At 41.4% G+C, this 27621-nt stretch overlaps 1 protein-coding gene across 4 annotated transcripts in view; it reads right to left on the reverse strand.

The window, feature by feature from the left end:
- Positions 1-1902: 1902 nt before the first annotated feature.
- ankhd1 (ankyrin repeat and KH domain containing 1) overlaps positions 1903-27621 on the reverse strand; it is a 72970-nt gene continuing 47251 nt past the window's right edge. Inside the window, exons 3-34 of one of the 4 annotated variants that reach the window (XM_052103971.1) lie at positions 24336-24459; positions 23815-23962; positions 23257-23404; positions 22887-23120; positions 21228-21322; positions 20902-21139; positions 18730-18921; positions 18533-18642; positions 17650-17737; positions 17382-17509; positions 17127-17270; positions 16885-16987; positions 15650-16564; positions 14937-15070; positions 14701-14812; positions 14466-14611; positions 14138-14280; positions 13393-13606; positions 9818-9993; positions 9510-9672; positions 9250-9345; positions 9004-9120; positions 8683-8848; positions 8064-8559; positions 7595-7750; positions 7340-7489; positions 5147-6798; positions 4872-5045; positions 4472-4726; positions 2947-3122; positions 2587-2751; positions 1903-2478 (exon numbers count right to left, since the gene is read on the reverse strand). In XM_052103971.1, the coding sequence (XP_051959931.1) occupies positions 2419-2478; positions 2587-2751; positions 2947-3122; positions 4472-4726; positions 4872-5045; positions 5147-6798; positions 7340-7489; positions 7595-7750; positions 8064-8559; positions 8683-8848; positions 9004-9120; positions 9250-9345; positions 9510-9672; positions 9818-9993; positions 13393-13606; positions 14138-14280; positions 14466-14611; positions 14701-14812; positions 14937-15070; positions 15650-16564; positions 16885-16987; positions 17127-17270; positions 17382-17509; positions 17650-17737; positions 18533-18642; positions 18730-18921; positions 20902-21139; positions 21228-21322; positions 22887-23120; positions 23257-23404; positions 23815-23962; positions 24336-24459 (7418 nt within the window). In that variant the 3' untranslated portion in view covers positions 1903-2418. Of the gene's footprint in view, positions 2479-2586; positions 2752-2946; positions 3123-4471; positions 4727-4871; positions 5046-5146; positions 6799-7339; positions 7490-7594; positions 7751-8063; positions 8560-8682; positions 8849-9003; positions 9121-9249; positions 9346-9509; positions 9673-9817; positions 9994-13392; positions 13607-14137; positions 14281-14465; positions 14612-14700; positions 14813-14936; positions 15071-15649; positions 16565-16884; positions 16988-17126; positions 17271-17381; positions 17510-17649; positions 17738-18532; positions 18643-18729; positions 18922-20901; positions 21140-21227; positions 21323-22886; positions 23121-23256; positions 23405-23814; positions 23978-24335; positions 24493-27621 lie in introns of all 4 variants that reach the window. The other 3 variants (XM_052103970.1, XM_052103969.1, XM_052103968.1) reach the window with 3 other exon arrangements.

The following is a 27621-nucleotide window of genomic DNA, read 5'->3' on the forward strand; positions in this document are numbered from 1 at the left end:
GAAACAGACGTCTGCATCTTACCCACCGGGAGATGTTGAAAACACAGTTCCTCCTGGATTCTGACTGTAGCAGTCTGGGACATGCGACCAGGTATTATCACTGATGGAGCGGGTTGGAATCGGGCAGGTCGACGAAGCTTCTCAGCTGGTTGACATGTTTTCTATTAAAGGTTGAACCTAAGCTAAGGTATCGCTGTAGATGTTGTCTTGCACGATCTGATGCACTACTGCGCTTCTGTGTGCGCCACATGTTGGAGTGTTTGAGGGAGATATCTCATGTGCTGCAAACTACCGAAATCAGCTCAAGCAGAAGGATGAACGCATCCAGTGCAAAGCAACGCAGAGGCCCTTGATAGTGAGCAAATGTTTAGAGCCACTTTCTGGAATGTAAACTCTTCTAACTGCAAGAGTTCTAGGAAAGTGCTTCGGTGGGACAAATGGTATAAAAACCACAATATAATTTGGCAAAACAAATCGTGCTTGGGTGTAAAAAAAAAAAAACCATCATTGAATGGTCTTGCAGAAAATATACACTCACCTAAAGGATTATTAGGAACACCTGTTCAATTTCTCATTAATGCAATTATCTAATCAACCAATCACATGGCAGTTGCTTCAATGCATTTAGGGGTGTGGTCCTGGTCAAGACAATCTCCTGAACTCCAAACTGAATGTCAGAATGGGAAAGAAAGGTGATTTAAGCAATTTTGAGCGTGGCATGGTTGTTGGTGCCAGACGGCCGGTCTGAGTATTTCACAATCTGCTCAGTTACTGGGATTTTCATGCACAACCATTTCTAGGGTTTACAAAGACTGGTGTGAAAAGGGAAAAACATCCAGTATGCGGCAGTCCTGTGGGCGAAAATGCCTTGTTGATGCTAGAGGTCAGAGGAGAATGGGCCGACTGATTCAAGCTGATAGAAGAGCAACTTTGCCTGAAATAACCACTCGTTACAACCGAAGTATGCAGCAAAGCATTTGTGAAGCCACAACACGCACAACCTTGAGGAGGATGGGCTACAACAGCAGAAGACCCCACCGGGTACCACTCATCTCCACTACAAATAGGAAAAAGAGGCTACAATTTGCAAGAGCTCACCAAAATTGGACCGTTGAAGACTGGAAAAATGTTGCCTGGTCTGATGAGTCTCGATTTCTGTTGAGACATTCAGATGGTACAGTCAGAATTTGGTGTAAACAGAATGAGAACATGGATCCATCATGCCTTGTTACCACTGTGCAGGCTGGTGGTGGTGGTGTAATGGTTTGGGGGATGTTTTCTTGGCACACTTTAGGCCCCTTAGTGCCAATTGGGCATCGTTTAAATGCCACGGCCTACCTGAGCATTGTTTCTGACCATGTCCATCCCTTTATGGCCACCATGTACCCATCCTCTGATGGCTACTTCCACCAGGATAATGCACCATGTCACAAAGCTCGAATGATTTCAAATTGGTTTCTTGAACATGACAATGAGTTCACTGTACTAAAATGGCCCCCACAGTCACCAGATCTCAACCCAATAGAGCATCTTTGGGATGTGGTGCAACGGGAGCTTCGTGCCCTGGATGTGCATCCCACAATCTCCATCAACTGCAAGATGCTATCTTATCAATATGGGCCAACATTTCTAAAGAATACTTTCAGCACCTTGTTGAATCAATGCCACGAAGAATTAAGGCAGTTCTGAAGGCGAAAGGGGGTCAAACACAGTATTAGTATGGTGTTCCTAATAATCCTTTAGGTGAGTGTAGGTCATACTCTTACCATATTTTCTTTCTATTGATTACACTGCAGTATGTTTTATGTCTCTATCCAGGATTGGCAATGTGCCTCACACTCATTCAGTTAACAGCGCACAGTATAAACCAATCAAAGTAAAATTTCAGACACCAGATACATTTCCAACTTTTTATTGAATATTAAGGTAAATATTTCACATTAATACAGGCTACATAAAGTAGAGCCACTATACGACATGAAATTTACTCTCATTTGAACCCTTTTTCTGTATGTAAACAATTATACAGGTATTTACCACTCTAAAAGGTCTGATTTCACTCTTTATGCAATCTAGTTCTTGGCCAAGTATAAATAGCGCACTGTCCTATTGAGCCCTGCCGACCAAGAACACTTTTACATGGGGCTTATATGTCAAAATGGCTATACTACTCAGAATGTATCCTGTTGAACAGGCAATCGATTTGTTCATAGACCGTGGTAAACTCATTAAATCCGACACTAGATTCTCTCTTTTTAGTTAGGCACATCAAGGGTGTCCATCTCTCAAATTTCATAACTTGTTTAACATTTTTGGGGGACACATCTAGGTTAATACCACGTCTCCGTAATTAGGTAATTATCTTGTTCTTATTAACGTGTTTCTTGTTACTGCCCCTAGGCCTCTCGATCACTGTGTTTAGTTGACATGATTCAGATGCACATTTCCCACATGTGGGGCCCAAGTGCCTGGCCATACCTGCAATAAGGATTCAAAGAGTTACATTACAGCAAAAGGAGCTAAAATTAAAAACTAAAATGTCTGCTTTCACTTCTAGCAGGAGCATGGTCGACTAAGAGCAATTACCTGCTGTGGGTCTGAATTTTCAGCCGAGTTGGGAACAACTTTTAGGATAGGATTCCAGGCAGGGTCAGATGTGTGAATACCATTGTATACATGGCCTCCAGGACCCTCCGCCATCTGAGGGTGTGGAGGGATCATCGTGCCACCATACATTGACATTGGGAGACCCTAGTCATCCCAAAACAAATATTCATCAATAAAAATTATGAATGCCAATCTCTATTTTTGGACTGAACTAAAAATTACAAACTGTAGGTTTTTAGATAGACAAGGAAAAAAGAGCTAAGACAACCTTTGGAATTGAAATAATATTCTTAAAGAATGTGTCACATTGCAGGGTGTGCCAACTAGTTACTACCACACCTTTGGAAAATCCATGAAATTGGTGGGCAGGGGTTGGTGGTAGGTGTTAGAAGGAGCCACAATCCCAGTGTCATCTCGTTCCATAGCCTGGTGCTGGGAGAAGGCAGACTGCTCCTGCATCTGCTGGTGCATCACTGGCCCTCCCATCAGGGGCTGAGACCAGCCTGACATTGTCTCTGTTATCAAGAAACAGAAATTAATTTATTAACTCACCTACCTTTCCCAGATCGCCACATTTTGCATAGTGGGTTATTAGGGATGCTGCGATCAGGATCTTTACAGCAGTTACAGATTAGCAATGTTCTTGTTATCTGATAGGCCAAGTCCGATCATTGAACCTTTTATTTTATTAACCGTGTTATATCTGGTTATGTGCAAGCTTTTGGCTCACTGTCATTGTTAACTGAATTATCATGTTGGTAATACCACAGCTGTTGCTTAGATTTTGCTGTCAACAGGTTGGTTTATAGATAATCAAATAAACAAAACAAATATTAATTTTTTAAATAATATCTTTTTAATAGGCATTAGAAACAAGTAGGTTTACACAAAATATTCTCTATTAGGATAGATAACCCTATAAAGAACTAGGCTTAGTGTCAAACTAAAGTCGAAATTATAACCCATAGGGATCTGAGTTTTGGTTATTGTCATTTATCTTATATCATCATCATTATTATTATTACTACTGATATTTTATTTATTAATTTCTCAATTTGTCTTGCATCATATTATATTATCTAAATATTATGTGGAAATGTTATTTTTTTAAACCTATATTCCCTGCCTTTTCATTTATTCAGTGTAGGTAATATTAGTTAATCTTTCACTTGTTTCTGCTTTGAGCTTTAATGAGCGGAACACGCTCTCTTGTGAGGGAAGAGATGAAAGGAGAATGGAGGAAAAGCACATGTTAGCGGACTCAACAGGTGCTACTGTTAATGCCGTTTGCTTGGGAGTCATTTAATAAAGATGTTTCAATTATGGCTCATCTTGTAACCAGAGTAATTATTATGATACCAAAGCCCGGCAGAGACTGATGTCGTATCCCAATTCACCTACTTAGACTATGTCTTTAAAGTGGGTACTCTTTTTATGATGAAAAAGTGTGTACTTTTTAGTGTGTAGCAAAAAAAGTGTGCAAGTTTTGGGACATACTATCACTCCATAAAATCGGGTCTTGAAATGAAAGACCCCTCAGTCGCATTGTTATAACACACTGTGAACAAGATTTTCATATTCGCCATACCACTCACACTGCATCATTCTTTACTCCCGAATCAAGTTTGTTATATTACAAAACTCAGACTGTGTTCCTACACACCCGTGATGACATAACAGTGATGCTGAAGTCTTGAAGGAATCGCCCGTCTTTTGCAACATGGTCAATGTTTTTATGTTACTGGACAAATTATGAGACCACAGATCGATCGGAGAATTGCTATGGGTTACTGAAGCAAAAACAATCTCATTTCACATTTTGACTACTGAACTGACTAGCAGTATGTCTCAGCCGCAGACTTACCGGAGGCACTGCCCACTCCAAAAGACCAGATGCCACCCTGTCCAACTGGTGGTGTGTAGCTGGTGGGCAACATGGTGTGACTGACTGAGCCGGTTTGTCGGATGCGGGCCAGACGCTCAGTTCCAATTGGAGGGGGCACTTTGCGGTCCTGCTGGTTTGAGCTACTGGGTTTCGCCTGGATCAGAGCGGGAGTCACCGTAGATGTGCAATGAGGCGAGGATGCCCCAGAGGACACAGACGGCGCAGGAGACTCACCTAAAAAAGCCACAATAATTTAGACATGAAGAGAGACAGATGCAAAACAAAGAACATTTGATAAGATCCAATAGAAAAAATGGTAACATCAGGAAGAAAACATGATTTATAATCTTGAAAAAGGGACTTTTTTTTATTTTCATACAGGAATTGGAGGCACTCCAGGGATGGGGAGAGAAGTGCTGGCGGCTAAAGGAGGGAGCACCCACAGGAGCTGGACCGTGCAGGAACACAGGGCTGGCTGACATGCTTGTGGTAAAGCTGGTGAGAGCAGCAGATGAAGACATGGAGTTGCCTGTGGGGTCCATTGGATGCATGCCTGTGTTTTAGAGAAAACACAAGTGCTTTACTAAAAAACAATCTCCCAAAAAAACAAAAGGTCTTCAGCAAGAGTGCTTATTGTTTACAGGTAACACTCACCAATGGGACTGGAGACCATTCTCTGTGAAGAGCAGCGATACCCTGGAGCTTTCGAGCCATCAGGACATGGCATTACATTTTCCATTTGCCCCATTGCACCCATGTAAGTGTTAGGTTGGGCACTGTAGGGTTGCTCAGGAGGGGTACGAGCAGGTAGATGGCAGGCCCCCCAAACCTGGTTGTTACCCACCTGGTTGTTGTCGAAGATGCTGCTGAAGTGATTGAAGAGAGCTGCTGGGCCGAAGTTGGGGGGCAGTTGCGCTTTTCCGCTGTGCAGGTGCATTTGAGAGCCGTTCATCATGCCCATGGTGGAGGATATTGGAAGGGAGTGAGGGGGCATCCCTGTTGGAGCAAGGCTGGGCTGCTGTTGTTGTTGCTGCAGTGGTTGTTTTAGCAGCTCCTGTGAAGCTCCTGGAGGCACAAACACAGACTGCTGCTCCTGCAGGGCACTTGCAGACATGGGGTAGTAGTGTGTCGGTGGCTGCATGCGTGGGGACACACCAGGGGTGGCGTAATGAGGTACGGTGCTGCTGGTGTTAGTAACTGTGCTGCTGCAGGTGGGAGGGGGCAGACGTGTGACAGGGTGAGATGACCCTGGCTGAGATGAGGAAGAGGAACAGGGTTCTGTGCCGGAGGGAAACTGTGGTGGAAGCTGCTGTCGGCTCTCAGGCTGCACAGGCACCATCGAGGATCCCGACAGAGATGAAGTGAAGTGCAGGGGAGCAGAGGGGCTGGAGCCATCAGATTGAGCTCCTACAAGGGGTGCAGAAAGCTCTGTGATGGGCTTCTCTTTAACGGGGGTGCTGAGGTTTGCTGGCTCTGGCTTGGTGGGTGGAAGATGCTGTGAGGGTGGAGCAATGGGCGCAGATGCAGGCGGAGGGGTTGTGGGTGTGGTGGAAGCGCAGCTGAAGGGAGAGGCAGCAACTTGCATTGGGATAGCACTGCTGCCAGTATTGGCCACAGCAACTCCAGCCCCTGACTTGGGCTCTGCTGAGAAAAGCTGCTTTCTGACAGAGGAAGGCGTGGGGGTGTTTGTAGGTGCAGAACTTATGGGAGAGGTGGTAGAGGCAGTGAGAGCAGAGATGCTGGACAAAGCAGCAGCATGGTGATCAACATGGGCAGGAGCTGAGGTGGCGGAGCGTGTGAGAGAACTATTGCTGTGTTTGGGGGAGCTGTTAGCACTACCAGGGCTCACAGGACGTACAGGGAATGGACCCCACGTATTGGGGGAGGACGGGAAAGTGCCGCCAAACTGCGCCATGGGCAAACGAGGGTGGCGGATCTGATGCATAGTATGGGCTGCAAGAAGGGCCAGCTGAGGATGAGCATAAGCAAGTGGTGGCAAAGAAACGAAGGGAGGCCTGACACCCTGCGACACACTTTTTCCCAATTTGCCAGCCTGCTGAGCTGTTGAGTTAGTGGAGGATTGAAAAGACATGCTGGATGTGGGCAATACAGATGGCAGGCCTTTTGAACTGGCTGCAGTAGTGCTGGTGGCCCCAGTGGATGTTGTGTAGGTGGAGCTGATTTTGGTGTTGGCGCCAGGTGGCCGGATGTGGTTACGAGGGATCAGGTCCTCCAGCTCTTTGGCAGGGTCTTGGATCAGTGCGTTGATCAGCTGCACAGCGTGCCTTGTGGACTCTGTGCCACCTCTGCAAGTGAGCACATTTAAGAAATTATACACAGCACTGTGCAAAAGTCTAAGGTACATTAGATGTTTTAGAAAAACATTTGTCTTATGTTTTTTTTTTATATATTTTGCTGTATTGTGTCAATAGTCTTTTGGAAATAGAATTGAATAGAAGTAGAACAGGGAGTCATGTAATAGATGCTATGACCTTCACAGAGCCTGAATCTCAAATTCATTAAGTCAGTCTGAGATTACAAGAAGTGACAGAAGCAACTTAGACAGCCTAAATACATAAAAATGTGGCAAGATGCTTGAAAAATCTACAAACCACATTGAAAGGTGTACCTAGGAGAATGGGTGCCGTATAAAAAATAAATATGGTGGTCAAGTCAAATATTGATTCAGTTGTTTTTATATTTACTCCACTTTTTATGAATTTAATTGATCATTAAAAAATGTATGGCATTAATTTTTAAAACATTCCCACTAAATAAAAATGTTCACAACTGCCAGACTTTCACTACTCCTCTCAACATTTTCTATGGACTGTCACTTATTTGTACCTGATTGTAATCATTCTCTCTCCATTCTTGTCCTTTTGCTTGTCCACGTCAATGTGTGCACCCGTAACATCTTGGATAGCCGTAATGTTGCAGCCACCTCTACCCATGATCCGAGACACCACAGAAGCAGGGACAGAGAGTTTCTTGGATCTAGAGTAGAAATGATAAATCACAATTAAAAAGGTATAAACAAATAAATTAAAAAAACATAAAAAAAAAATAAAAAAAAAAGATTAATATTTGTGCACCCCTCACCTCCGAACCACCTCTTTCCACCCCTCTTCTCTCTTTTGGCCCCTCTTTGGGCTAGTGAGATTCATCTTACTGTTGGGCGAGGTGACAGGCAGTGAAATGGTCTTGAACGAGGAGGGTAGGGAACTGGGGGTCAAGTCACTGTTGATCTCAAACAATCTGTTAGCAAATGAGAACAGCAAGATATTTAATTTTCTCTCCATGAACAATTTTTCACATGGAGCAGCAAAACGCAAATGTGCTATACTGGCATTTTACTGATTCAATCACAATAGCGACCTAAACAAACCCCTTTATAAAATTTGCTATTCAAAATGGTTTGCAAATGAAAGCCAAATTTTCACAAAAATGTTCCTGAAAATAAACAATTGAAAATGGCTAAGATTTGTCAAATATCTTCTTCTCTCTGCATTTTTTACTTGAATGGCAAAATAAGCCATAGAGCAGTGACAAGCAGAAGATCAATTCTTACTTTTGCTGTGGTTTGGAGATAGACACGGTGACCCTCTCATCACGAGAGCCTTGCAGTGAGGGCCCCTGTCTCTTCTCACTTGCGTTCTGGGGCTGGTGGGAGCCCAAAGGGGCAGTGAATGAAAAGGACGACAATGAGGGTGGGTCTGCAAGATCCTGACTTTTACTGCCGGTGCTGCTCTCACTGTTACAGTCAGTGCTGTCCAGATTATCAGAGTCACTGGTGCCTCCCGGTGCCCCACCTCCGCGAGGTTCTCCGTGGATCTTGTTTTTGTCTGCTTTTTGCTGCGCCAGTGCCACCTGTGGGTCTTGAAGGATGATTGGCTCGCTAGGAGAATCCTTGGTCTTGTTCTTTTTGCTCTTGCGATTGGTGCTTGGCGTGGTGGCCACATTTGCTCTTTTTTTACCAAAAGTGTTGGTGAAGGTCATGGAGGTGGCAGAGATACCAATAGTTGTGGTGGTGGTAGCACTTGGGGGCTCAATGGGAACCTCCACCTCTGTAGGAAAACAATGACAAGAGTTCAAAAGATGCTACAGGAAGCACTGACTAAGCTAAATACTGAAAAAAGTTATATTTTCTATATGACATTTTGACATGAACTTCCGAGAGCATTTCTCACCTTCGGCAGAGTCATCATTCTGATCCTGCATCTCAGAGAACTCCTCTTTTACTTTGGCCTCTTCTTCCTCCAGTTTCCTTTTCTGCTCTTCCTTCTTTTTCTTGCGCTTCTCCTTTCGTTTCTCTCGCTTTGCTGCTAGAGCTTGTTTTTTACTTTCTTCACGAGACTGTTGTCAAAAAGTTCGGGAAAAAATGTATTCACCATGATGCAACATTCTGCAGCACAATATGACTAACAGCAAGATCCTCAATCAGTAGCGAGTTAGTTTAATACTCATCAAGCATATGATTATCATGGCAAACATCTGAAGACAAAACTAACCTTCTCCAGATCAAGCTCCTTCAGCAGAATGCTAGCATTCTTGTTTGCTTCAGCCGCCTGCTGATCTTTGGCTTTGACAATGGTCTCCATGCACTGATGACACTTCTTCAGCAGTTCCTACAGAGTGGAATGTGTATCCATGAATAAAAGGCTTACAAGAACATCAAGCCATGGAAATGTTCTTCCCAGGATACATTCTAAATCATCACGACAAAGGCAGTTGTCTTTTGCAATGGTCTTTTGTACCTTATCTGCAATAGTTGCAATATATCTCATGCATTCAATGTCAGACGGGAACTGGTTGACTTCCTTCACCAAGTACTGCACCACTTTCACATGACCCTAAAAACATGCCAGACACATTTCACTGCTTCATGGATGTGTATTCTTAATCAATCATTCTCCATCTTGTATATTCTTCTCAAAGAGAAGTACAGCATTGGTGGCATTAAATCACAAGTCAAAAAATCCATTAATTGTATGAACTCCATGGTAAAACTGCTTACCTTGCGGAATGCTGCCATTAGGGGAGTGATCTTGCGGTTGTCAGCTGCATCCACATCGGCTCCAGCCTGCACTAACAGCTGCACCACGTCAAAGTGGCCTCCGTTAGCAGCCAGCCACAAAGGGGTGTTCCCTTTCTTATTTCGCACATCAATGTGAGCCCCTCTGCATAAACAGGAGAAAAAGCAGCATGATTAATGCAGTGCCAAAGATTAAACATTATATAAGTTCTTACATGTTGTGAGGGAAACTCATCTATGAAGAATGACTGGCACTGAAAACTTTGAGTACTACAGTCATAAAGACGCACCTGCTGATGAGAAGCTCACAGAACTTGTAGTGACCCTTGTCTGCAGCAATTGTGAGAGCGGTATCGCGAGAGGAGGGAACTGGAGGCGCATTGACATCTGCCCCTTTATCCAACAGGACACGGCCAACTTCAGCATAACCACCTGATGCAGCTTCCATGAGAGGAGTGAGGCCCGTCTGGTGGAAGGAAAGGTCCCGTTAGCATTTAGTTTTTTACATTTCAATAAAGAAAAAAATTGTGCTCCGACTCAAGTCTAGTTTTTAAAGGAATATTTTGTGTTCAATACAAGTCAAGCTCAATTGACAGCATTTGTGGCATAATGTTGATTACAACAAAAAATTATTTGAACCCTTTAAGCTTGGATGCAAGCCCACGAGAGAAAATTATCGTCAAAATATGAATAACTACAGTCTTGACCAACACAAAAAAGTTATCGTTTGAAAGCTACACTTTACAATGCATGTAGACAATTGGACAAACTGAACAATGCTTTGAAATTTGCAGACAAATCAAAAGTGTTCCGTTTTTATAATTTATAAAAAGAAATTGCACTGTACATATTGCAATCAGTAAAAACATCAAACTGATCAAATATGTGTCATATGTTGTTGGAAAACTCAGAGTTGAATACAATCAGCCTATTTGTTTTACTCATATCTGTCTTTGACAGTTATGTTTGTTTTGCTTATAAGCTGCTTTTTCACAAAAAAAAAAAAAAAAAAAAAACATAATATCACATACCATTGGGTGATTATCTTTCAAACAAGCTCACACACACACACACACACACACACACACACACACACACACACACGGTAATCAGATGCATAGATCATTAGATGATCCACAAAAAGCACAATGTTACATTTGTCCACCAGGAGATGGCACCATGTAAATGATACAAACTCAATTATGCAAACTCATTGACCACATTTGCATGCACTTAAATTAGTTAGTTATTTAGTGATTTTGCACCATGCCAGCTTCCAAGGCTATTTTCATGGAGAAAAACAAGTTAAAATATATAAAAATGTGGAGACGAGTATATAAGGTTTTTAAAATGTATTTTTGATAAGAACTCTAAAACTGATTCGGAGTTGACTTTGTTAAAAATCACTTCAAAAGTGTTAGTGGAGTAAAATAATTTCCTAAAATAAATAAATCAGCATAACCAGTACAATTAAAAAAATATGTTTTAAGGATAGTGGATTCTGGCATGCGGTGCATAATGGTAGATTTACATTAGGAACATATGTGTGAGTCTGGAATGTCCTATTCGGCAACAGGTTTAAATTATCTGATCCAAGCGATTACTGAAATTAAAGATGTGTCTTTTGCCACTACAGGGTTGATTTCATGCAATGTGCTTGTAATGCATTGATCCCATTCAGTTTGCCATTTGTTGTTGATGTAAGAGATTATGGTAGGTTTTAGATCTGAGGGTGGTATGGAACTACATGCACTTATGAAAACAGTTTATTCCAGTGATTTTGCAGAAAGCGGCATTCTGAAACATCATGTAAACGAGAATGGCAATTTCGTTACACCATTAAAGGGATTAAGAGAAAGCGGTTTAACACACCTAGGTTTCTCCCAGAGAACGCAGCATAATGTGGTCATGTAAACACATAAGCGGCATTCTTACAGGTTTTTGAGGTGTCTGCATGTGCGTGGACAGACAGGATAACAAACGTCATAGAATGGAGCCCAACAAGTCAACATAGCAGAAATAATTTAACATTTCTGGGACTACAGTGGGGAAAAGCACACAACAATTTACGCACACCGATGTAAAATATCGACGCTCCCTCACGTTCGCATGTATGCACTGGTACATTGAGAGAATCCCAGAGTTTTATGTAACTCTGGGATTTTATGTGTGCTGAGTGAATCCAGCCAGGTCTCATAAGCAAACAAATTGGCCCGGTTGCTAGGGAGGGTAGAGTCACATGCGGTAACCTCCTCCTGGTCACTATGTGTGGTTTTTGCTCTCGGTGGGGTATGTGGTGAGTTGTGTGTGGATGCCGCAGAGAATAGCATGGGCCTCCACATGTGCTACGTCTCCGAGGTAATGCGCTCAACCAGCCACGTGATAAGATGCGTGGATTGAGGTTCTCAGACGCAGAGGCAACTGAGATTGTCCTCCGCCACCCAGATTGAGGTGAGTCACTACGCGGACTTAAAAGCTCATTGGGAATTGGGCATTCCAAATTATGGAGAAAATCCAAGAAAGAAAGAAAAAAAAGAAGAAAAAAGGAAACACTGCAACAACTCTGGAATATCTGGAAATAAAGCAAAGCAACAGAGAATAAACTAGCGAAGTCTTTCACTGATGCAATGTTTGTCAGTTACACAAGTATCGTGGGGAAATTAAGTTGCTGTGGAGAAAGCTGCAAACTGACTGAGCCGCGTGTATACGAGAGTAAAGTGTAGCGCTGCTTATACAGTGCACATAAACGGGAACGCTGCTCTCTCGCAATGGTGTCCATGTAAACATATTCATCGAGTCAAAATGGCACTCATTCTGTAAAATCTCATTACTAAAACAGTGTCTGCATACTGTGCAAACCTTTAATTATTGTTGAGTTAGCATGAGTTATATTTTTTTTGGAGAGGCTTTTGGACACTATGATAAATTATTTTTGTACTGCTATAACTTTTGATTGCATAGTAACACGATTAGGAACATCGGAGCCACCTTATTTACACCCTGAGATGTATTGTAAAATATATCAAACAAATATGATTTCATATTTCAGCAGTTTCTTAGGCTGAGAGGCACTGAATGTATCAATCTATATCATAAAACAAATTTGAAGTTTTCTTTCTAATGATACAAAACACTTAATCATCCTTTTTTTTTTTATTATTTGGGTATGCCACTGAAATGGGAAATCTTTAAAAACACCTTCAGAGCTTAAAGGGTTAACATGTCCCTCCTTTTCTTTTTAAAATAATGTGATAAAATAGCTATTCTGTGTAAATTTCAATCTAATTTAATAACTTTGTTGCCATGAAGACATAATGCTGTAAATCCTAAAACTCAAAAATTATAGTAAAAACAACAATTTAAACTTTACAGCTGAAAAAATACAGTTTTAACAGAAGAATTAAAGTGCTTTTATAAATTTATAAGCTTCACATTTCTGCCTTTTAAACCCTACAAAAATTGGCACCATTCGACTTCCATTGTAAGTTCCCCAATGTAACAATTTTCTTTTCATGTTTTTAAGTAGGGACGAGTCCAAATAATTTCTTTGTTGTAATCAACAATACCACAAATGCTGTCAATTGACCTTAACTTGAATTGAACCTGGAACATTCCTATAACTTTAGCATAACCCAAGGAGGCATTTCAAAGTCAACCTTGACAATTAGTTAAACAGTGTGTTAGTTTTTACTTAAGTAACATTGTATTAAACTGGCAAAACAGCATATTCCCTTTTTTAATTCCTACAACAATACATAATTTAGGCATATGGTATATATTTAAAGCCAGACTATCTCAGGTTCATATGAAGATATGAATACACATATTCATAGGCATACGTGCAGGAAGTTAGGTGGGAACAAACCTTGGCACGGTGTTCCACATTGGCCTTGCGGTCCAACAGCAGGCTGACAACCTCTGCCCGACCCTGAAAGCAGGCCAGGGTCAGTGCCGTGTTGCGATTTGTCTCGATTTGAGCATTGATATCAGAACCCATGTCCAAAAGCAACTTCACCGCAGGCACATGGCCGTTCATGGCCGCCAACATTAGTGGAGAAATGCCCAGCTTACTGCCAGTCCTGAAAGAGTAACATGGGTTTATGCAATGGCCAGTGGGAGAGAGTTACACTGCAACTTAAAATGAGTATGTCTTCAAGGTGTTGTAAGCAATTTTAATAGTCCTAGAACTTCCACCAGACATTGACGCTGAATGGGCCCCTTTTTCCAAAAAAAAAAAGATACGCACATACACCCAGAGATGCTTAGAGACCAGAGCAGGAGAGAGTTTTAATATCACAGGTATGAAAAATAAACATGCAATTTGATGTGCACAAACCTGAACATTTAAACAGACCTTGTATAGGTACAGTGACATTAAAAGCCACAGTAGCAAAATAGCATTCTCAAACTGAACGCAGACAATTTTTTTGTTCAGAGATTAGCGCTGTCATAGAGACACATGTGATATTTCATGGCACTTATTTCAATGTCATCTGACAGGGAATAGGGGCATTCTTGCATGTAATTTCACAAAGAAAAAAAAAATGCTTACAGCACCATTTATTTCTCTTAATACACGTCGATGGGTGTGTGTAGGCTTGTGTTCTGACCTGGAGTTTATCTCAGCACCAGCGTTCAGGAGGATCTTGATGATGTTGACATAGCCCCCTGAGGCCGCCAGGCTGAGTGGGGTGTAGTCAGACACGTTACGGTGCTCCTTATTAGCACCACGAAGCAACAACAACTCCACCACCTGCGATAATAGAGACAGTAATCATCTTTATTCATACAGCTTTCCTTTAAAATGGAAAACGAATAGTCTCTCAGCACAATGAAAGGTCATAGTCATTACACACAATTTCAATTCTAAAAATGAAAGCAGCTTTTAAATGTGTGGCTTTTGTCTTTAGTCCAAAACGGTGAGCCAAGTGAGGGTACCTCTTGCCTGCCGCCCGAGCAGGCGAGGGACAGAGGGGTGTCTTTGGTCCTCTCAGACTGAGCTTCGATGTCTCCACCTTTGTCCAGCAGGATCTCCACAACACCAACATGGCCAGCAGTGGCAGCTAGGATTAGGGGAGTGAATCCTGTGTATAGAGAGACAAGAGAATGTTAACATCTCTTTAATTTTGCCAAACTGTTGTGACTTCAGAGAACATCCGAATGAGTCTCTTACCCTTCTTGTCCCGGTGCTCGATGTTAGCCCCACGTGCAATAAGCACTGAGACAAGCTCTTCATGGCCACCTGCACAGGCCAGCGTCAGTGCTGTGTCATGATTGCTCTCAGTCTGAAGGGAGAAGAATGAATATAATACTTTCAGTACTTAACAAAAATTACTGTCTATTCGCACTCCACTCACTGAAAATTGTATGTATATTGTATGTTACATACAGGGAAGAGGAAGGTCTTACATGTGCGTCAATGTCGACTGAGGGGTACAGAGGGAGCATGGAGGATGGGGAGACTGTGTTGATGGGCGTCTGTGCGGAGGGTTGAGGAGTAGGCGAGGTTGTAGTGTTTACCACAGGCACTCTGCTGTTCACAGCTGCAATGAAGAAACATGGAATTAGACATTGTTTTATTACATAGAGCACCTTTAATAATGAATTCTTGTTTTTAAATGACTAAATCTGCATAAATAGAAAAAAGCAATTAAATGAGATGAGGTCTAAAGCTAAAGACACCATGCAATGGCCCAATGTGTGTAATTTCTTTTCAGTTGAATCATGTGACATAACAGACTTGTTCCTTTTTGTAAATAGCCAATCACATTTAGTTTACATCACAGCCATGTACCATGATTTGCAAGTATAAGTTGGTTTTATTGGCCAAAGAAAATATAAACATCCACACATGCAAAGATGAGTCATTCATATTTTTGATATTAAAGACTGCATTTTAAATGTGTATATTTCCTAAATATTACTTGTCAAATTTTAGTGGTATGCCACACACATATATATATATATATATATATATATGGGCTATACACCTTACAGACATGGACTAAAACTAAGAAGTTTTCTTAAATTTCAGTTGCCAAGACAATGCATTTAATCAATTTCTAATGGTTGACTGACATCCTGAAGGAAAGCAAATGCTGATCCAGTTGCAGTGAGCTCACCCGCCATGATGTCATCAAGCGTGTCTGTGAGTGTCTGTGCAGGCGTGGCTACCATGAGTCCGTCGGGTGCCTGTGTGAGAAGCCCCGGCCCCAACCCCGTCAGCTGCTGGCCCAGCAACATTCTCTGTAGGTCTGGACTACTGCTTCCTGGGTACTCTGCATTACTGAAGTCTGTGGACTGCTGTGTGGCCAAAGGCTGGATGGGTACAAAGCTGGTCTGCAGCAGGTGACTTTGGAGGACCTGATTCTGAGGAGGTGGAGGTGGTGGTGGTGGCTGTGGTGGCTGTGTTGCCTTTCTGTAGAGAATGGTGTCCACTTGTGGCAGCTTGGCACAGTCAATGTCCTCTTCATCCTCCTCCTCCTCTTCATCATCATCCTCCTCCTCCTCCTCCTCCTCCTCCTCCTCCTCCTCCTCATCGGTCAGGGTGGGTCGGTGGTCCTCCTCTTTGAGGTTAGTCTCGTTCTCGGAGTCGGTGCCCAGCTGTGTGGCTTGCAGTGGCAGGGGGGTGCCGGGCATCTCCACCCCTGCCGCCAGGCCCAGCTCCTCCTTGAGCCCCTTGGTCTCCATGTATTCTTTGGTGAACTGCTGCTGTGTCTTCAGCTGTAGCTGCCGCTCCACCTTCTGCAGCTCCTTCAGGATCTTCTTCTTCTTCTGGACTTGCTCCTCGCGACTCTTCTTCAGCTCCTCAATCTTGTCTTTGGTGAGCGGCTCGCCCTGGATAAGCTCAAGCGAATGTAGCTGGGCCTTCTCGATGGCACTGATGCGCTGACCCAGCTCATTCAACTTGCCCTCTGTCTCCTCGACGATGCACTCCAAAGGCTGGTAAGGGTGGAAGGGTGGCAGCAGGTCAGCATCTAGGCAACCTGAGGCCACTGAGTTGCTCTGAAGGGAGCTCAGCCTCTGTTTGGATGCACCTAAAAGAAAAAAAACAAATAATCAATCCCAAAACCATGCTAATCAGCTCTTCCAGTATTTAATTTAAACTATTATAAAACTGTCTAGTAGTTAATTTTGTCAAAACTGTTGCATTTCTCTGAAGCTCAAGACATTTGGGCATTCTAAGCAGATCTCCATCAGTTACTTACCATAAGATTACTGATGAAAAAACTTGAGTGAGCAACAGACATACACATCCAGTTGACAAGAATAACTCTACTAGACATTCTATGATGATCTATCCAAATGACATCACTACTCTCTGAAGGTTCTCTCAAGGATTTGAGAGCAAACTAACCTTTGTTTGTAACGGGTGGGGGTGTGGGGATGGTGGAGGGCACTCTGTCTGGCTCCTGGGGGGGCACCACCATAGCCAGGGCTTTGAATGGGACTCGAGGGGCCTGCACATATAAAATAGACTATCTATTTAATAAAACTGTAATCATGTCATATAAAAAGTACCCGTTATCTCTCAAGGGAAAAGTTAAACTTGTAACAGGGTAATTTATAGTGATGCCAAGACAGATATTGGGAGCTTACCTGAGAAGTGTCATGAGAGGGAGGTGTAAGCTGGGACAGGTCTGGGGCAGGGACTGACAGAATGTTGTTTGGGTAGTCAAGAAGGTAAGACACCACATTTGTGTGACCACCTTTAGCAGCTTCAATCAGCATCGTAGAGCCATCCTGTGAGCAGAAAAAATCAGACTCTATTTAACAGAGGTCATTTGACTGCATCGAAGCCTTTAGCATCTGGGTCGGGTCATGTCATTCTTAATGAGTCAATATTAAACTCACCTTCAGTCTGTGGGTGGGGTCTGCTCCATGGGCCAACAGCAACTCCACCACAGCCAGGTGGCCTCCCGCACAAGCCAGAGAAACCACTGTGTGATCATTGTTGGCCGTGGCTCTATTCACATTAGCACCTGCAGCAAAGCACATGCATATTGAATTTCAAAGTAGAATGAAAAAAAAAAATAAAAAAAATAAATAACACATAGATAAATGGGACAAAATCAAACGCTAAGGAGAGACTATTTTTTTTGCAAGAACATTCACAACTTGCCTTTGCTGATGAGAAACTGCACAGTGCACAGGTGTCCTGCTCTGGCCGCTTTCATCAGTGGAGTCCTGCCCCCTTCTGATTCATGTTCCTGAGGGGAAAAAAATAAGTCAGCAGCAACAGACATTAATTATTTAAAACAAGTGCTGTCAATCGATTAAAACTTCAATTGAATTACATGATATGCCAATTAATTGCATATCAATATTTGCTAAGAAAAGTTCCCAAATAAAGACAACTGGTAGACATTATATTATTGTGTCAGACTGGCAAATTATTCAATATATATATATATATATATTAATAAAACTGGCTTTATATATTGTAAATGTCATAGTCTATGTTTTGTTTCCATATCATTGAACTTAAGCAGATCACTGGTTTACAGTCCAGAGGAAATTTATTTTAAAATCAAGTCAATCTGCCCGAAATAGCGTTCTTGTATTCCACCTGCAATATTTTGAAATTGTTGTTCTATGTACCAATGACATCTTTGGCCATTGCTGTTTGAACTGTTGCATCACGCCGTTTTTTTTTATCAGCATTTCGCATCATGAACAATATATGTTTAAGATGTAGATTGCTGGGGCATGATTAAGTGTTATTGTAGTATTTTTTTATTAATTGCATTAAGTTAACATGGCAAGTTCTCCAAGATGCTTGGAAACACTGATCTGCCAATATTGTACCAAAGCAATTTATTGCGGTTTTAAAGGTACCCCAATTATTTATCATGTTTACTGCATTTTGTTTGAAGTTAATTGATTTATCAAATTGATTTTTAGCATTATTTTCAAAAACATCCTCGTATACATTTTTCACAACTTCCCCCTTTGCACAGTACTGTATATAATCTTAAAAACTGCAAATTATTAAATCCACAAACCAGATCAGCCCCTGTCTGCAGCAGCACGTCAGCCACATCTGTGTGTCCGTTCTCACAGGCGTATGTCAGAGCAGTGTCTCCTGTGGCTGTAGTGGCGTGGACATTAGCCTCTGAACAGAGAAAGAGGTTTGTGAATATTTCCATTTTGTCACAGGTAGCATCTTCTTTCAATACTTGCATTGGATGCAAGGCCTCACCTGCAGCCAACAAGTATTTGACCAGCTCCAGATGCCCTTCCTGTGCAGCCTCCATGAGCGGGGTGGAGCACCCGAGCTCAATGTCTGCCCCAGCTTTGATGAGGAAATCAGCGACCTCTAGGAAGCCTCCACAGCATGCCAGAGTCAGTGCCGTCTCTTGTGTCTCCTCTGTCTGAGCGTTAATATTTGCACCTAGAAACAACAAAATACAATTGTATTGTAAAATTTCATTTTTTTGTTTTAAGGAATATTCTATAGTAAATACAACTTGGGCGGTGTCTCTCTAGCTGACTCTACAGACTGCTTTTGAATGGATGAACCAATGCCTCTCTCTGATTCAGTCATATAAAACTTGTTCAAATGAGAACAGGAGCACTGTGCGAACATTAACATTTGTAAAATTTAATTAGGATGCAATTAATGGGGTAACTTTATCTTTGAATGTGTGTTTTCTATGGGACTTGCTGTAAAAAATAATAAAATGCAAGCATATACCATCTTATAGATATGAAATAGATCATTAAATACAATAAAAGAATCACCATGGAGAACATTTGTAAGCATTTGACATGTGCCTTTGCATGTGCTTGGGGAAAATGTTGGATCAGAGCAGGACAATGCATATGCACAACAATGCTTTGATAACTACCAAAAATTTGCTTATATTCAATCAAATTTGACAACACAAGAAAAGTGTTTAAATGAAACTTGAAATAATTGGGTTATTCTCTGCATTTCACTGAAAAGTAAACATGCACCCATATAATGCTTTTGCACATTAGATAAGCTGGTATGAGAGCCAGGTGAAGGTATTTACATGCAACGCAAAATCAGGAGAATTTGCAAAAATATGTGTGTTCCAAATGCTTTTTGCTTAAACCGTTCGTGCCCTTCCCTGATAAAGGTAAACCATTTTTAGCTTAAACATTTCATGTCCTTACCCTGAAAGGGAAACCATGGTGTTTACATGCCCACACACAATGTCTGCTTACTAAGCAAAATGGGTGTCAGATCATGCATGTAAACACACTCCGTGTATTTAGAATTCTTCAGAAGCTCACTGGTCACACACTGAACAACAATTGAGGTTGAGTTCTAGTCTATATGGCCATTATTAACTCAGCAGGGAGATGAGTTGGTGGGGCTGTTAATGCTAAAATCATCCATTTGAGGTGGATTGTTTTCTGTTTATGCATTACTGAAGCAATTCCTGTGGATTGAGTTTGTAGAACTCTGTTCCATGTAAACTGAGGTTCTCAATCTTGGAGTTGCAAACCAGAGATGGAGATGGGGGTCATGGGAACTGGTCTATTATTTGAAGTTGTTTGTCCATAATTGTTTCTATAGACATTGGCTATACACATGTATTCATTATGCAGCATCTTTAAAATATGATCTGAAATGTAGGAGATCATGCGATAGGACACTTCAAAAGATGTTATTCCCATGCATCCCTAGTGGAAGTACCACGGAGTACACCAAGTAGCTGCCACCATTTGCTAGCACTTAATTGTGTGAACTAGGATTCAGTACTTAACTACAATTATGATCAAGAACCATGCAAAGTGGATTTGAAATCAACTATAATGCCAGAATTCGACAAGCTGTAGCACAGCCCTCTCATTAGTCACGTTGAGCAAATTAAGGGGTCCCAAAATGATTTGGTATAGGCTAAACTGTCAAATGTGTTATTATAAATAATGTAATTTTCATAGAATTATATTCTAAGGTGTATAGTTTATTTCTGTGGAAATGTTTATAACCTAAACCAAAAAAGACTGAGAATGCCAGATGTAAACACTGCTTATGCAGACAGAATGTGAAAGCAACATTTATTTATTTGTAAATATTTTTGGAAAGATTAAGAACATTTCTTTGGACAGAGAGATTTTGTAAATGTTTCTATTCCAACACTGATTCACATGGCTGTGTTTTCACATATTACTTCAAACTAAGAGAGGAATCCACATTTTGGTGCTAATCAACAGCAAGCCAGAAAAACTGTTGATGCGTTGTATCAAGTTGTATGTAACCCCAGACATTCCTTTCATGTCAAGTTTATAGTTTATAATGATTAAGACTAAAAGTACATAAATGCTGAACAAACTATTTGCAAAACAGGACCAACCAACACACGACCAAGAAAACTGGGGGTGCTGCAGTGACTAGTACCTTGTGCCAGGAGCAGAGCCACCATCTCTTCATGGCCCTCACGAGCTGCCTCCATCAGTGGAGTGTAGCCTTCATCGTTCACCTCCTCCAGGTTGGCACCTCTCTCGATCAGCAGCGCTGCCAGCTCCACGTGGCCCCCACAGGCAGCCAGTGTCAGTGGCGACTCAAATGAGTCAGCGGGCATGTTTACCTGCGCCCCACTATCCAACAGCAGCCTTGCCACCCCCACATGCCCATCCTACAGAGGACACATCCGTGAATTACTAACTAAACAAAGCTGCACAAACAGTAGCTAAAAGGTCTGAGTGTACAACAGGTGGTGTTACCATGCAGGCCTCCATGAGTGCAGTGTGCATCTCATCCGTCTTGTGCTCCTGGTCGGCTCCTGCTTCTAAGAGAAACCTGACCATGTCCAAGTGCCCTGAGGGACAGAGAAGATACGGTCAATTAGTACCACCATAAAACCAAAAAAACTTGATATATATATATATATATATATTAGGTCTGGGCAATAGGACGATGTAATCGGATATCGACGATGTCTTACAAAGATCCCGATGCAGCTTGTGAACAGATGATAGACAATATTGGAAAATGGCAAAACCATGGATCTGGGAAGTCTGCAAATATATTAAACAGTGACCAGGGTGTGAAACTAGTACCCGCAAAATACGACGAGGCTGAATCCAGTTCACAAGCTCCTCATCCCCACAACAGGCGGGTGACCAGCTGCAAGACATCTCCGAGTGACACATGACAAGAAATGCTGTGTCACAAAGACATGTGTGCTTGAAGAAACACACTATTATATTTTTAAGAACAGATAAAAGAAAAGACGTCAATAGATATGTTTCCATCAATGCTTTTTTTTTATGCGCATTTTAGGATATTGCATAAAATCTGCTGGATGGAAACACCAAGATGCGAATAAAATCTCCAAAATGCACATGGAAAACGTATACACTTGTTTGAGGTGGATAAATGTTTTATTAAATAAGAAGAAACGTGCATACACTATGATGGAAACACATTTCCCGAATTAACTCCTATTGAATTTAACAGGAATACAAGATACAAAAAAATCATGTGACTGAATAATTCATTCATAACTGGATGAACCAGTGGACCAATCCTCACAACTGAATTGTTGCCCTGGTCCTTCTGAAATACTCGTGTCCTAAAAATCCAAAGCCTGCATAGAGTTTGCAGAGCAAATAAGTTAACACAAACTTGTAAATTTTCCCGAAGAGCTGGTTTATTCATACTTTTAAAGAATGTCTTAAAGATCCACACCACAAAGTCTTGGAGGAACACACGCAGGCACACGATTTTGGGAGGTGGTTAAATACGATTTTTCGATCACTTCATTATTTGCTTTTTCATAGTTTAAAGTGTAATTTGAATTTAGAAAAGTTTTTTGTGTTAAGTTTTTTTACCTTAAAAAAAAATAAAATAATAAACATGAGCAAGGCCTAAATATTACTATTATCATAATAGCAGGAACAGTTGATGTAACAATGTAGGAAACCGTGGTATGCAAAATACAGCTTTGATAATACATTTTAATTTTATAGCAAAATTAATAAAACCAAAAAAAATCATGATATTCGGCAGGTGGGTTGAAGATATAATAGGATCTCGCGAAAATATTTTTTGCATATCGCCCAGCCCTACTATATATTCCATTTTAAATCAATGACCATGTTTGCATGTACCATTTTCTCATTAAGGTCCACATTTTGGCTAAGCCTCTATTCAGAAAGAAATGTACATGTTCCACAGCTATTGGAATATTCATGCAGTTTTGAATGGTAATTTAATCTCATTTATGTCCTTCCAATAGCACACAAGAGTGTGATGAATAGCTTGACATTTCACAACGGTCGGTCTCTAATATTTTTACCTTTGTTTGAACATGTTCAGTTATAATTGAATGTTAATTTACAGTGAACATTCATAGTACTCAATTATACATTGGAGTGCACCTTTGTAGCAGGCAAGTGTGAGTGCGCTCTCTTTAAACTCATTGGAGTGCGTGTTGATTCCAGCGCCGTACTCCAGGAGCACATGAGCGACCTCCACATGGCCTGCGCTGGCGGCCTCCATTAGGGGAGTGTGACCGTTCTCATTGTGATCCTCAATGTTGGCACCCTCCTTCAGCAGCACCTTTACTACATCCAGGAAGCCTCCCGCACACGCATATGTCAGGGCTGTGTTACCTGCAATGAAGGTATTTGTTGTTAACATGAAGGTAAATGTACTGTATGCCCAAGTCTAAATGTGAGGCTTTAAGACTGAGTGCATTAACATCCCTTCATGTGTATACAGCACTGGCTAGGGTGTTTATAATATTACCTGTCGAGGACTGTGCATTAACGTCGGCTCCGTGCACTAGGAGCAATTTGACGATGTCGACGTAACCACCGCTTGCAGCTGCCATAAGTGGCGTGATGTCTCCTTTGATCCCTCTGTCCTCCACATTAGCCTGCATGGCCAGCAAGACCTACAAGCATTAATTATTTAAAGTCAGATCAACCTACATATCAGAGAAGCTCAGAGCATGTTTACATGAAAATTTGGACGGAAAATGAGAGTCGATGTGCATAATTTCTTTTCCACTAGAGGCACCAAACAAAACTGCTAACTATTTGCTTGAGCGGTCTGATTGGGGTGGCCATAACACTGGCTCAACCTATGGTGTGAGTTTTAGGAGGGACAGTCATTATTTGTGCATTCTGTTTGGGGTCACTATTGATGCAGAAATTGCACACTTCATCTTTTAAAAACTACTGATATGTTATGATTTTTTTTTTTGTTTATTTGACATTATGCTGTCAGGCTTGGAAGTATTGTGTGCTCGTTACTGCAGTAGCACAAAGCACTAGTGTGAGTGTGCAAAATGGTACACAGTACCTGTGCGAGCTCATAGTATCCAGCCGAGCAGGCCAGACACAGCAGGCTCTCACCCTCTTCTGTGTGTTCGTTGACGCTGCGTCCCTCGTCCAGCAGCTTCCGTACTGCATTCACATCGCCGTCTGAGCAGGCCTCAGCCAGGCTACGGCTAAAAATAACCAGACTACTACAATTACTGCGACTGTGCAGGTGAAGCTAAGCTAAATACTCTAACTGATGGCTCAAGGAATCACAAGATCTGTACAGCTGCTTGTGTCAAATTACAGATATTAGAGTTCTTGACAAGGTCTCACAATTTAAAGTATGGTTTAAACATTCAAACTGAGACATTTAGAATCATTAAATATCTTTAGAATTGCTTTGGTCTCAGAATTAGATATTAAGTAATTCTAGCTGATTGATTATAAATGTTAGATCATGATGTGTGGATGTAGGATGAGAAACAATATGTGTGTGTGTGTGTGTGTGTGTGTGTGTGTGTGTGTGTGTGTGTGAGTGTGTGAGAGAGAAAAGATGCCTACTTGTCGGCCTGGCTGGCATTGAGTGTATTTTCGGCCCTCATTCGCGTGAGGGCGGCAGCAGCCTCGTCCAGTGCACAGCTTACCGACGACGTCAGGCGGCGCAACACCTCTGGATCTGCAAAGGCTTTGCCATCAGCAGTGGAGAGTTTACCAATGCCTGCAATGTCCAACCCCACACCAACGCCACACGCCATCCAGCAAGAACAAATGCATCCATGGTTAGTACAGGCACAAAACGCACACACAGGAAATACAAATGTTGGTTAGCTATAACATGCAGAAGCCTTAATTTAAGATCTTCAAATTCCAAAGCTTACACAGTTTCAAAATGGCATAACACACTTTAAATATTCAAAAGCAATGTTGATTGTTACCATGAAGAAAAAGGTCTATCAAATCAATAATAAAATATCTACGGCAAACCAGGGACAGTTTTTAAAGACTCAAATTTGATTTGCACTATTTTGTCTCGCTCTCGCTCTGTGTGTGTGTGTATATATACGCATGTTTTGCTAATAATAAAAAAACGAAATTACATCAGAGCATAGAGGATAGTCCCTCCTCTTCAAAAGAGCAGCAACATACAGCTTTAAGGGGATATTTAACTACCTGCTCCAAACCTCAGCCAGGAAGTGAATTATTTGCTTTCCCATGACAGCCTGGAATAATGCAAAACATATCATGCTCATGGTATCAGGTAGTCCAGAGTCTCTTATTCAGAACCTATTCCTTATATATATATATATATATATATATATTTAAAAGGACTAATTCACCCAAAAATGCTAATTCTCATCATTTACTCACCCTTATGCCATCTCATATTCGTATGACTTTGTTTCAGTTCCGCAGAGAAAACAAAGATATTTTGATGGAGATTTGATGTGTGTATATCCGTACAATGCAGGTCAATGGAGTACAAACTATCCAGTTCCAAAAAATAAAACAAAAGACAAAGGCTGCACAAAGGTATTCCATTTGACTCATGGTTCAATCCAAGTCAAGCGTGAGAAAGTCACAGCTCACCAAAAAATTATGACATCAAGTTTACATGGGCAGTTTTAATCGAACTACTGACCGTTTCTGCATAGTCAAGCTACAGTCTTTATATTTCTGTCCAAGTATACATGACATCATGCGTAATCGAATAGGTGGAGAAAGTACGTCAGCTGAGGAAGTGACGAAGACAATTTCCAGTTGACCTTTTGCATCACAGTAGTGCATCGAAGTGAGCTAACTAGCTTCTCAACAACGAGAGGCACAACAAGAGGCACAACATGGAAAACTTTACAGCCATGAGCTTATTTTGATATCCAAAGACAGAAAATGAAGCAATTTGCTTGAATTTTTTCAACTAGACAAACACTGCTTTGCTTCACATAGCACCTTCAATAAGGATATTATCCTTACAAACTACAAAATATATATATATATATATATATATATATATATATATATATATATATATATATATATATATATATATATATATATATATATATATAGACTCACTCACCTAAAGGATTATTAGGAACACCATACTAATACTGTGTTTGACCCCTTTAGCCTTCAGAACTGCCTTAATTCTCGCGGCATTGATTCAACAAGGTGCTGAAAGCATTCTTTAGAAATGTTGGCCCATATTGATAGGATAGCATCTTGCAGTTGATGGAGATTTGTGGGATGCACATCCAGGGCACGAAGCTCCTGTTCCACCACATCCCAAAGATGCTCTATTGGGTTGAGATCTGGTGACTGTGGGGGCCATTTTAGTACAGTGAACTCATTGTCATGTTCAAGAAACCAATTTGAAATCATTCGAGCTTTGTGACATGGTGCATTATCCTGCTGGAAGTAGCCATCAGAGGATGGGTACATGGTGGCCATAAAGGGATGGACATGGTCAGAAACAATGCTCAGGTAGGCCGTGGCATTTAAACGATGCCCAATTGGCACTAAGGGGCCTAAAGTGTGCCAAGAAAACATCCCCCAAACCATTACACCACCACCACCAGCCTGCACAGTGGTAACAAGGCATGATGGATCCATGTTCTCATTCTGTTTACACCAAATTCTGACTGTACCATCTGAATGTCTCAACAGAAATCGAGACTCATCAGACCAGGCAACATTTTTCCAGTCTTCAACTGTCCAATTTTGGTGAGCTCTTGCAAATTATAGCCTCTTTTTCCTATTTGTAGTGGAGATGAGTGGTACCCGGTGGGGTCTTCTGCTGTTGTAGCCCATCCGCCTCAAGGTTGTGCGTGTTGTGGCTTCACAAATGCTTTGCTGCATACCTCGGTTGTAGCGAGTGGTTATTTCAGGCAAAGTTGCTCTTCTATCAGCTTGAATCAGTCGGCCCATTCTCCTCTGACCTCTAGCATCAACAAGGCATTTTCAGGTCCACAGGACTGCCGCATACTGGATGTTTTTCCTTTTCACACCATTCTTTGTAAACCCTAGAAATGGTTGTGCGTGAAAATCCCAGTAACTGAGCAGATTGTGAAATACTCAGACCGGCCCGTCTGGCACCAACAACCATGCCACGCTCAAAATTGCGTAAATCACCTTTCTTTCCCATTCTGACATTCAGTTTGGAGTTCAGGAGATTGTCTTGACCAGGACCACACCCCTAAATGCATTGAAGCAACTGCCATGTGATTGGTTGATTAAATAATTGCATTAATGAGAAATTGAACAGGTGTTCCTAATAATCCTTTAGGTGAGTGTATATATATATTTATTTAGGCTGCACGATTTGGACAAAAAGTCATATTGCGATTATTTCGAAAAAATATTGTGATTTGAACTGCGATTATGATGGTAAGGTTTTCCTCATGTTCAACTGCAAAAAGGCTACTGGGGTTTTCACATTTTAGCCCTCTTAAAAATAACCAAACTGAGACCTTTTTTCAGTTCAACCACAAACAAATAAATATATAAACATTGAAACAAAGTCTTCTTCATATCCAAATGTTACCATCCACCATGTACGTGTTTTTGTCCATTTTGTGACAGGATCTTAGCCCACTAATCATCATCATTAGTTTTTGAAATAGTCAACTTGAAAATTAGGGATTCTCAAATCAGGATTTTAACATACGACACCGATCTCCAATTTTCATCTCATCAATCGATGCTGAACATTTAACTTTTTATCAGCAGCTCTGTCAAAACTGGTTATATGTAAGCTTTCTGCTCAATGTCACCGTTAACCCTCAGGGGTCCACGGACGCGCCGGTGCGTCCTGCTGGATATTTTCGTCATTACAGCGGAAACAACTTAA

This window comes from Xyrauchen texanus, chromosome 34 (genome assembly GCF_025860055.1).
Source record: "Xyrauchen texanus isolate HMW12.3.18 chromosome 34, RBS_HiC_50CHRs, whole genome shotgun sequence".
In the NCBI taxonomy this organism is placed as follows: domain Eukaryota; kingdom Metazoa; phylum Chordata; class Actinopteri; order Cypriniformes; family Catostomidae; genus Xyrauchen; species Xyrauchen texanus.